This window comes from Capsella rubella, unplaced genomic scaffold, assembly GCF_000375325.1.
Source record: "Capsella rubella cultivar Monte Gargano unplaced genomic scaffold, Caprub1_0 scaffold_4, whole genome shotgun sequence".
NCBI lineage: Eukaryota > Viridiplantae > Streptophyta > Magnoliopsida > Brassicales > Brassicaceae > Capsella > Capsella rubella.
This window is the reverse complement of record NW_006238920.1, coordinates 10196151-10210051: the sequence shown is the minus strand read 5'-3', so window position 1 is coordinate 10210051 and position 13901 is coordinate 10196151. Positions and strand designations below refer to the sequence as shown.

Below are 13901 nucleotides of genomic sequence, written 5' to 3'. Positions count from 1 at the left end.
GGATAAAGAGTCAATGCTTTGGATTTGGCTACTTCCTAGCATCTTGAAAACTATAGAAATAAAATAAAAATAAAAATAAAGTTTTCGTCTCATATTCTTTCTATCTTCATATGTATATTGAATTATAATGATCGACATATGTCTTATGCAACGGTAATTTTGTTTGTTAAAAGAAAGTTTAGTTGACATATTATTATCAGAGTGGGCCTCAAAGACTCCTGAAAAATAGAGTTAACGTGTCAATTTTAAAGAGTCTTTTTGTAGCCGTGTGTGTGTGTGTGCGTTTTCTTATCCTTTTCTTTTCACCGGTTTGTGAAAACTCGATTGAGCAGTAAGTAACTTCACCTGAATTTTCTTATACTCCATTTATATAAAGGCAGCAGAATCATTTTCACACGAAGGAACCATACTGTGGTGTGTGGTCATGAAGTGTATACCATTTGTCTAGCGAGGATATTGACATTTAAAAGATATTACAACGTTGGAGTTACCATTACTGTAAAATTCAGTTAAGTTAAAACGTTATACGAGACTTTATAAACATAAGGTAAACACTTTCACTATATTTGTAGATGAAGTGCTGTTCACTCTCGGTACGATGATGATTCCTGAAATGACAATTCTTGTTGAGGGATGAATGATCTTGGAAATCATAATTGAAGAAGATAAACTGGATAAAACCGAATTCATGTTAGGTTTGGTCCAGCTATCGTAGTAGGAGGATAAAATTTGGGGGGGCTTGTTTTGCATGTGTTGAGTGTTAACTCTTGCATTTCCATGTGTCTTGCTTGAAGTTGTAGTATCGATATGCGAGTCGTGATGTTGGAAGACAAGCAAACACAGATTCAGAGACCAAAAACAATGTTCAGATTCAAAGTAGCAACGAGAACAAAATATCAGTGGCCAACGGATTAGTTTCCAAACCTTCTAAATTGTTCTATATTTGGCCATGTTATATTGTCAGTATATCCAATTTTTTAGCAGCACCATTTGCTACTAAGTTAATAATTTTGAGTTATAGCATTAACACACAAAAAAAAAAAAAAACCCCATAATTTGAAGTGGTGGCTAGCTAGCTTATGATTTGATACTGAAACCATTGATTTTCTCAATTATAAAGCTTATTATTAGTTTATTAGATGTAACTGTGACTAGATTTTGAAAATATTTAAGACCATTCAGAAGTGTACATAGCTTTTTTTTTATAAATAAAAAACACCGAGAGATATTCAATACGATTTGATACGAGATTTGCTCTACTAGAGTATAGTTCAAACATAAATTTATAAAAAGTAGAATGATTAATTTATAAGTGCTTAGTGAAATGGACTGAACACTTTAAATTAAATACATATGTTTGTTTTTCTTTATATAAGCGGACTGACGTTAATTGGTTTTGAAAGCAATATAAGATATGATTATAGACTTCTGATTGTCACTTGACGTAAGTCCTAATCCGAATATCTGATCGAAGTGATGGACAATTAAGTAAAAACAAAAAAACACACCATGTTCTAACATTTAACATTACCGGGCATAGCACGAAACCTAACCTTGATTAATTATAATTTTCTTTTTAAGAAATCCCAAAATAACAACAGTCGTACGAATCTTATTAACTTACAAATTAGGAAAAGATAATGGTAGTAGTAGTATCTGACGATGTTGAAATCAAGAAAAGCAATCATACGATTCATACCTATAAATTTATGATAAATCAATTTTATCACAAAGTATTGATAGATCTGATAATGATGAGAAAAAGAAACAGGGCATTATCTGTTTCAGCTTTATATAATTGCGATTAATGAATGAACAGGTCCGTATTTTTGTCGTAATATATCTATGATTAGTTTTCACAAAATTTATATATTATCTTTGACCCTAACAAAATACAGAGAAACGAGTAAAATACCAAAATTTAGAACTGTTGGCAACTACTAATCCAACGACTGATTTGTCCTACGTACACACAAACACGTGAAATATACACACAAAAAATAATAATACTAACTACTAATTTTATACAATCGAATTATCTTATTTGTTTTCTCCTTGAAAATTGAAATTATAGAAAACGAAGAAAAAAACTATTAATGACTACTACTAGTATTATTAAAAATAAATAAAAAATGCATTGGGCAGGACAATAAAAGGTTCGCACCATAAATGAGAAAGAAAAAGTTGTAGGCTTTACAGCTGGGGTACTCGACCCTTTAATTAAATTCTCAGCATCTGTGGACTTTATACTATATAGTTTAATTTAATAGTGGGATATTAATTTTTTTTCACTATGGTCTGGTCCGACCTTATATAATTTCTTTCATCTGGCACTACTACTAATACTACGGTTTCGTTATTGTTTTGTTTTGTTTTTTTTGCCTTACAGTTTTTGAAAAATATTGATTTAAAGAGAGATTGTGGAATGATATACTATTAATTAGTTTTAATGTTCATGCACTCATACCTATTGTCAATTATTGTCAAATCTTTGTTTTAATAATAAGTAGATATGTATTTTATTATTCTTTGTTGTTGTTCTTGTCTCACTATATTTTTTTCATGAAAAGCGATGTCCACTAATTATCACCACTTACGTAGACATTTTTAATTTGGTAATACTATAATTTATAGTCTGTATTAAATAAATAATTAGCGAATGAGAGCAACTTGTAGTGACACTGTTTCTTCTAGGATTCCCCGCTGTCTCTATTAAGATTTTAATATCTAATTTTACATATATTTGATATATAAATTAAAAAACGAAAAAAGATTTAAGATTAAGTGAAGTTGTAGTACTCCATTAGTTAGACTAGCAGCTGATTATTCTGATTAATTATTAGTTTAATTAGCCAAATCTATGATCTATCATTCTTCGTTTTTTCATGCAGCAGACACAAAAGCTTTTGTTGAACGCGTGGACCGTAAAACGACACCGTATATGTCTGTTTTTTTTGTCTTTTTAAAACTAGTTTTACTATTAGGACAAAACTTTGTAATTGACCAATGAATTAAAAATATCCCTATTTGTACCATGAAATGTCAATTTATGAATATGCCGACGGATTTTATTTATTTACATACTTATAAAATTGTTGCAAGACAAAAAAAACCCTCTGATACTATAGTTGAAAATTTGAAAAAAGAGTATTAAAATGCAATTTTACGTATACAGTAAAACAAAAAAAGAGTTTATGTGAAGTGAAACTGAAAAGTACATATATACATGAACAGTTCGAAGTTCGAACATTATATATATATGTGAGTTATTGCTCAGTTTCTTGGACGTTCTTGTTTAATGCATACATACGTAATTTATTATTTACGTCGACGTCAATTATTGACTTCAAAGATGAAATTTGCAACGACACAAACAAAAAAAAAAAGAAGAAAAGACATATTTGTGCAATGTGCATGATACTATTTTGATAATGTGCTTACAATTTGTAGCATAAAAATAATAAGAGTGCATCGTTATTAAATGTGTGAGTGGGAAATAAAATAAATGTACAAGTACTTTATATATATTATATATAAATGTATATATGGCTCCCATTTGAGAAAAATCAACTTTATTTTGAAAATATTTGGAAACCCACTTTTGTTTGGTTACTGTTAATAGCTAGCCACAGTACGTGTACTTGAACTGCAAACCTACTATAATTTTTTGATTGTTCTCTCATTGTTTAAGTTTGATCGTGTAGTACTTACTGTTCTTCTCTTCCAAAGGTCGTCTGATAAAACCAAATTTGTTTTTTTCTTAGAAAATTGTTCTAATTGTGGCTAACTGTAACACGCTCTATAAATTAAGTATTGGATACTATAGTGAAAACGACCATACATATAAAACATTGTCAAACATAAATATATATAGATAGAGCCATCTTTTTGTAGTGTTTACTTGCGTCCATAATTCAAATAGCTAGTTAATGACATCTCCAAACCTCATGCACAGAAACAGAAGTATACTGACATCACTTGTAAGCTTTTTATTTGCTCTTCTTAAAAAATAATAATAGAAATATGTTCGAAGTGACAGCAAAAACAATCAGTGAAAAAGATTGGCAATGGAAGAGAGAATTGCCATCAACGTAGCAGCCAAATCTTCAATAAATTAGAGGCAGACAAAGCATAAGGTCATGAGACTATGAGACTAGTCGTTTCGAATCCTAAGGGCTAAGCTACTTTTTTTTTCTTGCGAGGGAGGTGTGTAACGTGGCCTAAATCGATGTTAAAACAAATTCATACTTCGATTGTAGCTAACGTGCCCACATAAACTAAAAATTTTAAATTTTGAATTTTTAACAAAAGTTTGTGAGAGTATGGACATGAAGCTTGAAATTTTGTGTTCTAAACAAAAGAAGTTTATGGCTTCACATAAGTTGCTAAACATGAAGCAATGAGCATGAAAAGAACTTACTTAAAAATTCTGCCATATATAATACATAAAAATATTTTCAAACTATATATACATAATAGGTTATTTGCAAAATAGTAATGAGTTTAGAAGAATATTTAAAAAGGCAAAAGTGACAAACCGGTAAAACAATGCATTTCTATTATTTTCGGTTTATGGACTAAATTTTCAATTTATTCTGTCGTTTGGGTCCATTATCTACATTGAACGTATTTGTTTTATTTGTAACATGTTCAAATTTATGTCCTAAATAATTGATGAAGAAAAGCACAAACTTGCATGCCGATCTTGTTTTTGATTTTTATTGTCTTGTTTACATATACATAAGTACATAACATACCAAATACATCAAGACAAAAATAAAACATGAAAATGTAAAAAACAAACAAAAAATCACGAATTGAAAGTATGTGTAATTTAAAAAGACAGTCTGACGAATTCATTCAATATGTATACCCCGCCCACCAAATAAAGCAAATTAAACGGTCGTTATTAACGATTAAATCACATTAGCTTCTATCATTATTGTCTCATGATACATTGGATTGGCGCTCACTTTCTAAACGTACAAACTTTTATATAGACAAAGTTATGAGAATTTCAAATTATGAAAGAAAGCATTTCTATTTTGTTGAAGGTAAGAATTAGTATATATATAGATCAAAGATCAAATCTACTAATTTACGGATATTTACTGATAAATATTTTAAATATTTCGTTAGAAAAACTTATTTTAGGGATTTGACGTGGAATTGTCCATGTCATTTAAAGAAAACAACGTTTTAAAAATACTATATAATATAGCCAAGTAAAATTCTAAATATATAAGTTATGAAAAAACTAAATTGTAGGAGTATTTGATAATAATAAAAAGTAAAATGATGCTATTAGATGGACTAATAACATATATAATTGTTACAAGTGGGCCTAAGGTTGGGTCCAAAGTTCTAGTGATATTTATTTCTCAATTTGGGATGCTTACATATTTGGGATATAATTTCCAAGAAAAGAACAACAGAGTCTACAATGTGAAAATATATTTTGGGTTTAATGGAGATGGCTAAGCATCCACGCAAAGCTTTACGTTCACGTAGAGCATGATTGACTAATTTTCACGAAAATGAAAAAGAAAACATTATCTTAAGTAATACTAAGGATACATCTTCTTACCAGTTACTACACACACTCACACATGATCAACATACGAAAGCAAAATTACGTGGCAGACAACTTAGATATTGCGCACATATGCCCCAATTGTTTGTAGACACAAATTAAAACCAAGCTCATGACTGCGGGAGGGATTGTGAAACCCACTAAAACCAGGTCTCTTATATATTTTTACTGATCACTTTAATTTATTGAAGTTTGGTTGACGCTCTCTACGTACGACTACGATACCTCACTTTCATAATTATGTCAGAGCATCGTTTCCACCATTCACCAAAATATGCTTCCTTCATTCATGACTTTGTGGCAAACACACATTTTAATGCGCTCTATTGCATATATCCTCAGGTACGTTTCAAGATATGCTATATATATATATATATATATATATCCCATGGCTTCCAGCTATAGCTATCAATTTATACTACTACTCGTCTTTTATGGCCATGAGTGATCTTTATGCATCTTGGGATTATGGTTGACAAGTGAGGATTCATAAGCAAAGTAGCAAACCAAGTACATATTATTGTTTGGCCAAGTTCTAGTAGAGAAACTAGAAACCTTTGTTATATTCACTTAATGGTAATGTCCACGTTTATAGATACATTTTAAATTATATAATTTGTTATTACCCGTTTTGTATACTTCGATGGTTTGATGTATAAACGGAAAGGATTTATGTAAATAAACAAGTGAAAAAAGATTCTGCCGTTCCGACAGCTTTTTAGATTTCAAAAACGCACGCGAGAGTCACTTTTTTCCATCTTTGCCAACGATAATAAACTTTACTCTAAAGCCAAAACCAAATTTAAAAATAAAATAAATTAATTCTTCAAAAGACAAATGCAAACATAATACAGATTACAAAAAAAAAAAAATTCAATCCACTGTGATGAGTTTGTTTCAGTATCCTAAGAATCTCCCAGATTATCCCATATCCCCTAATTTGGTTAATCAAAAAAAAGAGAAGCCACAAATTTTACAAAATCAAACCCCTTCAAAAGCACCCCCACAAAACCTTAAAAATACACACATCTTACAAGATGGAAATTTAAAAAACTAGGTACATCACACAAAAAGAACCAATTAGTTCTTGGAACACACACACACATATCATGCGGTTTCTATGCTCTTGCTCAGCTCCTCCAGCTTAATCATCCTCAGCTTCTCGCTTTCTCCTACCAACTGTTCCATCTCCCCAAAAAGAAAAAACAAACACCATTTATGTATAACAAGCAGACGGTTTTAAACTCCGGTTCTGTCCCCCCCGTAGTTTCTACAAAAATTAAGAACTTAGCTGAGAGCTCAGAACTAACCTCCATGAGTTTGGTGATCAGCTGTACTTTCTCCCTGTTCTTCTCGTTGAATGTATCAAGTGCTTCTTTGTACTCCCTTTCCTGTTTTCAATTTCAATTAAACTTTTCAGGTTCTTCATTCAGTCTAGCAAACCCAATTGCTAAAGGTCTCTACCTCATAGGGGATTCATTTGGTTACCAGAAATAACAAAACGCTTACTTACTTAGACATATAAATTTGTATTATTCATGGTGGACAGAACTAGAGAAATCATCAAATAGTACCTTCTTTTGAACAGTGGAACCTAAAGGTTTGAGTTCTTTGTTAACGCTATCAATCTTCTTACGAACTACAGAAACTTCTTTCCTCATGGGATCTGCCATAGACTCAAGCTCCTGTTACAAGAAACCACAACACCAAAATCAAACCCTTTCCCCTTACATCGACCCAACAATTACACTTAACCAATTCCTAGATCTTGAAAACCCAAAAACAGAGAAACAACACCAAAAAAAACAAACTTTCCAGGGTTTATGACTCTCTAGGAGACAAGTTCAGAGAGATGTAATAAATAAAAATCAAAACTTTACAAGGAAAGAGAGTAAAAAAAATAACAAACCTCACGAATAGTAGAGAGACGTTTGGTTTCTTGTTCGACCCGACCCAACTGAGCCTGGATCCGTTCACGAACCTCCATCCTCCTCTTCTCAATCTCCTCTTCTTTAGCTCTAAACGCAGAAAGAGCAGAACGAGTCATCTCTTCGTCTTCTCTCGACATATGGCTACTAAAACTCAAACTCCCCGTGTGCATAACCATCTCGTTGCTCTGCTGAGGCGCCTGAGACTGAGGCTGAGACTGAGGCTGAGGCTGAGGCTGAGGAGGAGCAGCTGCTTCAACCGTCGAGGCAGCTCCGTCGTTGGTTTGACTCTGAGTCATCTTCGGTTTCTTGTCCTTGCGGTTTCTGCTGCTCTTCTTCCTTAGACCAAAGCAGGAACTCGAATCCTCCTCCTCCTCAGTGGAATTACTAAGGTGGGGTTCTTGGATTAACCCTATTTTTGCTGATTTGGGGGTTTAGAAAAAGTTCTTATTAGGAAGGAAGGAGTTTTAATGGCGGAAAGAGAACGATTTGCTGTATTCTCAGTGCGTTTCCGTGTGGTGTGTGTATAGTATTTCCTAAAAGCAAAGCAAAGCTCTTCATTTTTAAATAATTAATATTATTATTCCCAATCTTTTTTTAATTAATTAATTACACCATTTTCACCTAATCTTTTTTTTATATATTCTAATCACACTACTTAATTCGATTTGTCTTCTCTCTGTATTTGTATGTTTTTTTTCAATTTTTGGGTATGGTCAAGACTCGAGAGGATTTTTATTTATATTAAGTGGAAAGATACATACTTCTGTCTGTAAAGGAAAAGCAAGAAATGTGCCAACGTATAAATTAAAGAATTTTGGGCATTGGCGTATTATTACAAATGTTACAGACTGTTTTTTATTTTATTTTATTGAAAGAAGCAAAGCTAAGAAAATGACCTAACTGCCAAGTGTGACAACCATATCCAACCAATCATATGTGCCTGTTCTTTTTTTATTTTTGTATAGCATATAAATGTATTCGTAAAGATCTCTATACGAATGAATCTTTAGGGGTATTTGACAACTAGAAATTAAAATATCTTTGATTTGGATTTCAAACAATAGACCTCATAGCTGTAGATATAAAGCAAAAGACTAGAGTTGGCTCATCAAATACTCTTAAGCTTTTTGTATACAATAATTTCAAACACTTTCCATCTCATCAAAAACCTTCTTCAAAGTTTTAAGTCAAAATTTTAAGGCTAACAGTAATTTTGAGTCTGTGGTTATGATGGTCAAAATAAATCGAAAATCATTTTGGTTTCAATATATATAAAAAAAATAATCACAAAAAAATCATCTGCGTCTGACAGGATTTGTTTTTAAGGTTTAATAGTTTTGTCTACAAGTCATTGAGAAAATTAGTCTTCTGTCCTACCATTGACTTGACCAAAGCTAATGCCTATTATTACGTCCAAAAGACTTTGTCTTACAAATCCCGTCAAATCTTATCATACTATATTGAGTATCGCTACACGTAACTTAAAAAAAACCAAAATTTAATCTCCACCAGTTAATACAATATCATGGATGATGGAGTTGAGAAAATTGCAAAAATAAATAAAGCTTAACCAAATTGTACGATATGATATTGTGACTTCCTTTGTAAATTTCCCAAAAGACTATGAAAATAGTCACTGCTAACACACATGCCCAATAATGGTCGTGGGTATTTTGCATGTTTTGGGCCTTAACGTAGGGTTTATTGGTTTCAATAAGCTCAATATTTGTTGGATTCATGATTCTCTAACTTCAGGGATGAAGTATGATTCAAACTTCACGGATAAAGTTGTGCAGTGGATCAGCGCTTGGGCTATTCAAGTAGGAAACTTTTGTTGCGTTTACATCTTGTTCTCTCAGCAAAATATTTATACAAAGTTTATAAATGGAGAACATGTTGATGACATAATCGCGGAATCTTAAACCAACATTTGAAAACAAGAACTAGTATGGATTGACCTCACTAATCCTAAAACATATTAGAAACGTATTAATTATATTCGAAGTAGATCGATCTTTTGACCGGATATTGCTACATAAACTCAATACACAGCTGTATGTAAGTACTAAGTTGTAACCGATTATTTAGCTGGAATGAAGGGGGTTTTTGCTTGATGAACAACCATTAGGATTTAGCTAGCAACCTGATCCTATGAAGCGAGAATTTTCGTCTATCGCTCGAGGTCAACCAAAAGTATTTGGACCTATGTGTATGTATTTATTGATAGAGTTACACAATAGAGCTAGATTACTTGACAGCTCTCACCGATTGCTAAATACCAAAACAAAATGATAAATCGTTTGAAAGCTACAGTTGTAAACCATATATACACAAAATTCACATTATCTCAAACAAGATATCTACTATAAATTTACATGTTCTAGTGCCCGACTCAAAAAGATGATGTCCGGACCACAGCCCCGACCGTTTCTTTAGTAACACAAAAAGAGAGAGGATAGCTTGTGTGTTCCATGGGTGTGAAAACGTTATATCAAACATAAGAACTATAATCAAAGACAAAAAAATGTATTATTTAGATATTTTTGACGACAGATTATTATACATAGATCCTCGACACTTATAAATTTCACATATATATTAACAAAAGAAGAAAGAAGAAACGTCATAACTTCACAAAAAGAGCCAAGACCCAAAAACCCAATATATAAGTTCTTGATTGATCTTTACATGTGTTTGTGACATTCACAAAATGCTCTTGCTCAACTCTTCCAGCTTCTTCAACCTCAAATTCTCGCTTTCTCCAGCCAACTGTTCAATCTCCTCGGTAAGAAAATAGACACCATGAGTTAAGCAACATATACGAACCTACGAATCATGCATGAACTTAGATCGATATATAAGAGCACGAAGCTAACCTCCATTAGTTTGGTGATGAGCTGTATTTTCTCCAAATTCTTGTCGTTGAATACATCAACTGCTTCTTTATACTCCCTTTGCTGTTTAGTTATCCCCATTACAAAAAATAAAAAATCTTGCGTTTAGGGTTTAAGGTTTAGTTTTATTCGTGGTTACTAAGCAGAAACAAGATTAAACAAATCACAAAAGAAAATAATGGTTTTGTCACCTTCTTTTGAACAGAGTAACTTAATGGTTTGAGCTCTTTGTAAACACTATCAATCTTTTTACGAATCATCAAAACTTCCTTCCTCATGGGATCTCCGAGAGATTCAAGTTCCTGTCCAAAACATTAATCATTACACAACCGACACATATATATACATATATATATATATATATATTATAACGTCAAACTTTATATTAAAAGTGACATAATATCTAAACTAAAAGTAACCTCGCGGATTGCGGCGAGACGTCGGGTTTCTTCTTCGACCCGACCTAGTTGAGCCTGAACTCTTTCACGTACCTCCATCTTCCTCTTATCGATCTCACTCTCTTTAGCTTTAAAAGCTGAAAGTACTGTACGAGTCATCTCCTCGTCTTCCTTGGAAAAACAACTGCTTGTGCTCAGGCTCCTAAGCAGCATCATTTCGTTGTTGAGAAGAGGCTCTGCCGTTGTGACTGCTGCTCCAGTGTTGGTTTGAGACATCATTCACCTTCTCTCTGTGACTTGTGACTACACCATACCACTCTATATATGTTTTGTTGATTATGGGATTAACTTTAGAACATTTAAAGCCTTTCAAGAGGTTGTCCGGGGCGGCTGATTGCTTGTTGAACTATATTAATAATTTAATTAGACTTTTTAATTAGTAACTTAATTAGTACTCTCTCCGTTAATTAAGATTTCGTATTAGATTGCATTTTCTCTAAAAATTACTAAGGAAAAAAAAAACTGAAATAGTACATGATTTTGGGACATATGCATAAGACGGCTAGAATCCAAAAGCAAAAATGTGTAAAATAAAAAACACTTTATTTTAAAATGTAAAGTCTTAAGTTTTGCTTTCACAAAAAAAAAAAAAAAGTCTTAAGTTTTGCTGTATTGCTACGGCATGTAACGTATTATGCAAATACTACAAAGTGTTTATATTTGTTAAAGACTGAACTATATACCAAGTGCCACCCAATCCCAACCAACCGTATGTGCAAAATTTATTGATTTTGTTTTGTCATTTTTCTCCAGTTAAATACAAAACTGCTCCAAAAATATTCAAAACATACAACAACTGTTAAATAAACATATATATATTACGTACACTTGTTAAAACGATTTTTCATGTCACCGCAAATACAATGACATCATTCAATAGTTGCATTTGTTGCATCACTTATAGATCCAAATTTGACGACAATGGAAACCCTCTTAGAAGAAGTTGGATTATGGTTGATAGAGGTTGAAACAATTTGGCAATTGGGCCTAAACACAATGTCAATTGATTTCAAATGGCCGTTTATACTAATATATGAGAGCCTAAACAAAGTAGTAGAATGGACTTTTCCGGTTAAGGCTCAGATCCTTGTATGTAGGCCTGATAAGCTTTGACCATACAGTATATGGTTTTCTCCTTAATGTCATATGCTTTTCTTTTTGCTCAAATTGGCTCCTAGACGAGTTAAAGGAAATCATTTTCTCCTTAATTAATAGTGTTTCTAATTAATATCATGTGTAAGATTCTGATTCATTTTATTGCTTCTTCTTCTTCTTTGCAACATATAGCATTAACCGACGTAAAATTAACTGACGCAAACTAAGTACAAAACTGTATAACGACCAAAGGACATGTTGCAGTGCCATGTAAAAGTCAGTCTGCAATGTAACTTTTACTCTCAAAAACAATATTCGCACAGCTTAATTACATTATGTTCTTTTTTGAATAAAATTACATGAGAGATTCGATATCTAACCCATCAACTAGATCTACTATAATGGCTGATCTTATTCATTATTGGAAATCAAGTTGTTTAGTAATATAGATTAAGAAAACACAAAAAAATATGGAGGAGATTGGCATGACATGCAAGGCAAATAAAAGTAGTCATTTACATTGGATGCTTTAGAATATATATACATAAAACAAAACAAAAAAATTGAAAGATGGCAAGTTTGATGCATGTTGACACGTGCGGTCATGCCCTTAGATACCTTGTGTCAACAACAATGTGTTGTGTGTATGAGTGTGCTCTCACCAGAAAGATCTATTCTTTCCTCTCTCTTTTTTTTTGAACTCTTTTCGTTTCTATATATCTTTTTTGCATTCTTATTTCCAAAAGAAATAACAGAACAAGTCCAAAGTTTGGTAGTGGCCTTTTTTTATATAGTATACATGTGGTTGATTTTATATACAAAGCCATATGCGTCTTATGTTAAAGTGATTAGTAACATGACATGAATGAATGTTACGCAAACCATAAAAGAGAGAGTAGTAGTAATATACTAGTAGGGGGGGAGAGAATAAAAAAAAAGAAGCACGTGGGATCACGTGAGGGGGGCTCGCGTGCCGGCGTGACTTGCCTTTTACTACAATTTTAAAAACAAGAACTGGGGACCCAAGTGGGGAGTGAGAGCCACTGACCCCTCTTTATGGCTCATGACTCATGGCTTATGGCTTATGGCTTATGGTGGTGGTGGTAATATATACGTTTCTTTCTCATATCATACAAGAAAACAAAACAAAATATAAACTGTATCATAAAATATAGATATTGGGGGGTACTTCTGACAGAGTTGTGTCAGAGAAACGTATTTTGTCATCTCTTGGACATGTGAACTCTCTCGCCTCTCCCTTCTTATTCTCTGTCCTTTGCTCTCTCTCTCTCTATTTCTTCTATATTTAACTCACATACCTTTCTTCATCTTCATTTTCAGATTTGTTTTTGTACATTAACTCGTTCTTTTCTCATTTCCCCAATTTCATTTTTTAAAAGAATATATAAATGTGTATATAACTACAAGTACGACAATTCTACGTAACTTCTTTCTCTTGCCGACGTAAAAAAAAGAAAAATACACAAGGAACAACTTTTTTCTTACCCAACTTTTATTCTCTTTAGTCTTTACGATAGTTAGACCATCTCCATTAGAGATGCTTAATGCAATGCTTAACACATTGCTTATATTAATTGCATTATATTTAATGTAAAATCAACCACAAAACATAAGCTTTGTAGCTTAAATTAGCTTTATAAGCAAAAGTTAAGGGCCGTTGACGTGTCAAAATATTAGTGGGTGAGTGGAAAAATAGAAACAAAAAAAACATTTTCCTCATAATTTGGCACAAATCAATATTACAACTAGTCGCTTATTTCGTTTTTAATTTATATGATTTCATATATACTTTTATGTCATGATTTAAATATTTTATAGTATGCAATAACTTGTTTTCTTTTATAAATTATAATAAATATTTCTATTTATTTTTATTTATATATACTTAATATATGATAATATTCAAATT

General features: G+C 32.2%; 2 protein-coding genes across 3 annotated transcripts; both read right to left on the bottom strand.

Moving 5' to 3' along the window:
• Positions 1 to 6400: 6400 nt before the first annotated feature.
• On the bottom strand, positions 6401 to 8046 carry LOC17889372 (probable DNA double-strand break repair Rad50 ATPase). 2 transcript variants are annotated; one of them, XM_006294969.2, is made up of 4 exons: positions 7503 to 8046; positions 7168 to 7278; positions 6904 to 6984; positions 6401 to 6781 (listed from the first exon to the last, which is right to left on the bottom strand). In XM_006294969.2, exons 1-4 carry the CDS (start codon positions 7818 to 7820, stop codon positions 6701 to 6703), a joined length of 591 nt encoding a protein of 196 aa, XP_006295031.1. In that variant the 5' UTR covers positions 7821 to 8046; the 3' UTR covers positions 6401 to 6700. The 2 variants fall into 2 exon arrangements, with proteins under 2 accessions (XP_006295031.1, XP_006295030.1); XM_006294968.2 differs by having other exon boundaries at positions 6401 to 6772.
• A 2181-nt stretch (positions 8047 to 10227) lies between these two features.
• LOC17888731 lies at positions 10228 to 11092 on the bottom strand. Its single transcript, XM_006295044.2, has 4 exons — positions 10838 to 11092; positions 10610 to 10720; positions 10401 to 10481; positions 10228 to 10293 (listed from the first exon to the last, which is right to left on the bottom strand). Exons 1-4 carry the CDS (start codon positions 11090 to 11092, stop codon positions 10228 to 10230), a joined length of 513 nt encoding a protein of 170 aa, XP_006295106.1.
• Between the last annotated feature and the right edge of the window lie 2809 nt (positions 11093 to 13901).

Coding starts and splice junctions, on each gene's coding strand:
- LOC17889372 (XM_006294969.2), bottom strand. CDS start 7,820: ATGACTCAGAGTCAAACCAACGACGGAGCTGCCTCGACGGTTGAAGCA. Junction 7,279..7,502: donor GTCTCTCTACTATTCGTGAG/GTTTGTTATTTT, acceptor TTCTTGTAACAG/GAGCTTGAGTCTATGGCAGA. Junction 6,782..6,903: donor TGATCACCAAACTCATGGAG/GTTAGTTCTGAG, acceptor CTTTTTGGGGAG/ATGGAACAGTTGGTAGGAGA.
- LOC17888731 (XM_006295044.2), bottom strand. CDS start 11,092: ATGTCTCAAACCAACACTGGAGCAGCAGTCACAACGGCAGAGCCTCTT. Junction 10,721..10,837: donor GTCTCGCCGCAATCCGCGAG/GTTACTTTTAGT, acceptor TGTTTTGGACAG/GAACTTGAATCTCTCGGAGA. Junction 10,294..10,400: donor TCATCACCAAACTAATGGAG/GTTAGCTTCGTG, acceptor GAGATTGAACAG/TTGGCTGGAGAAAGCGAGAA.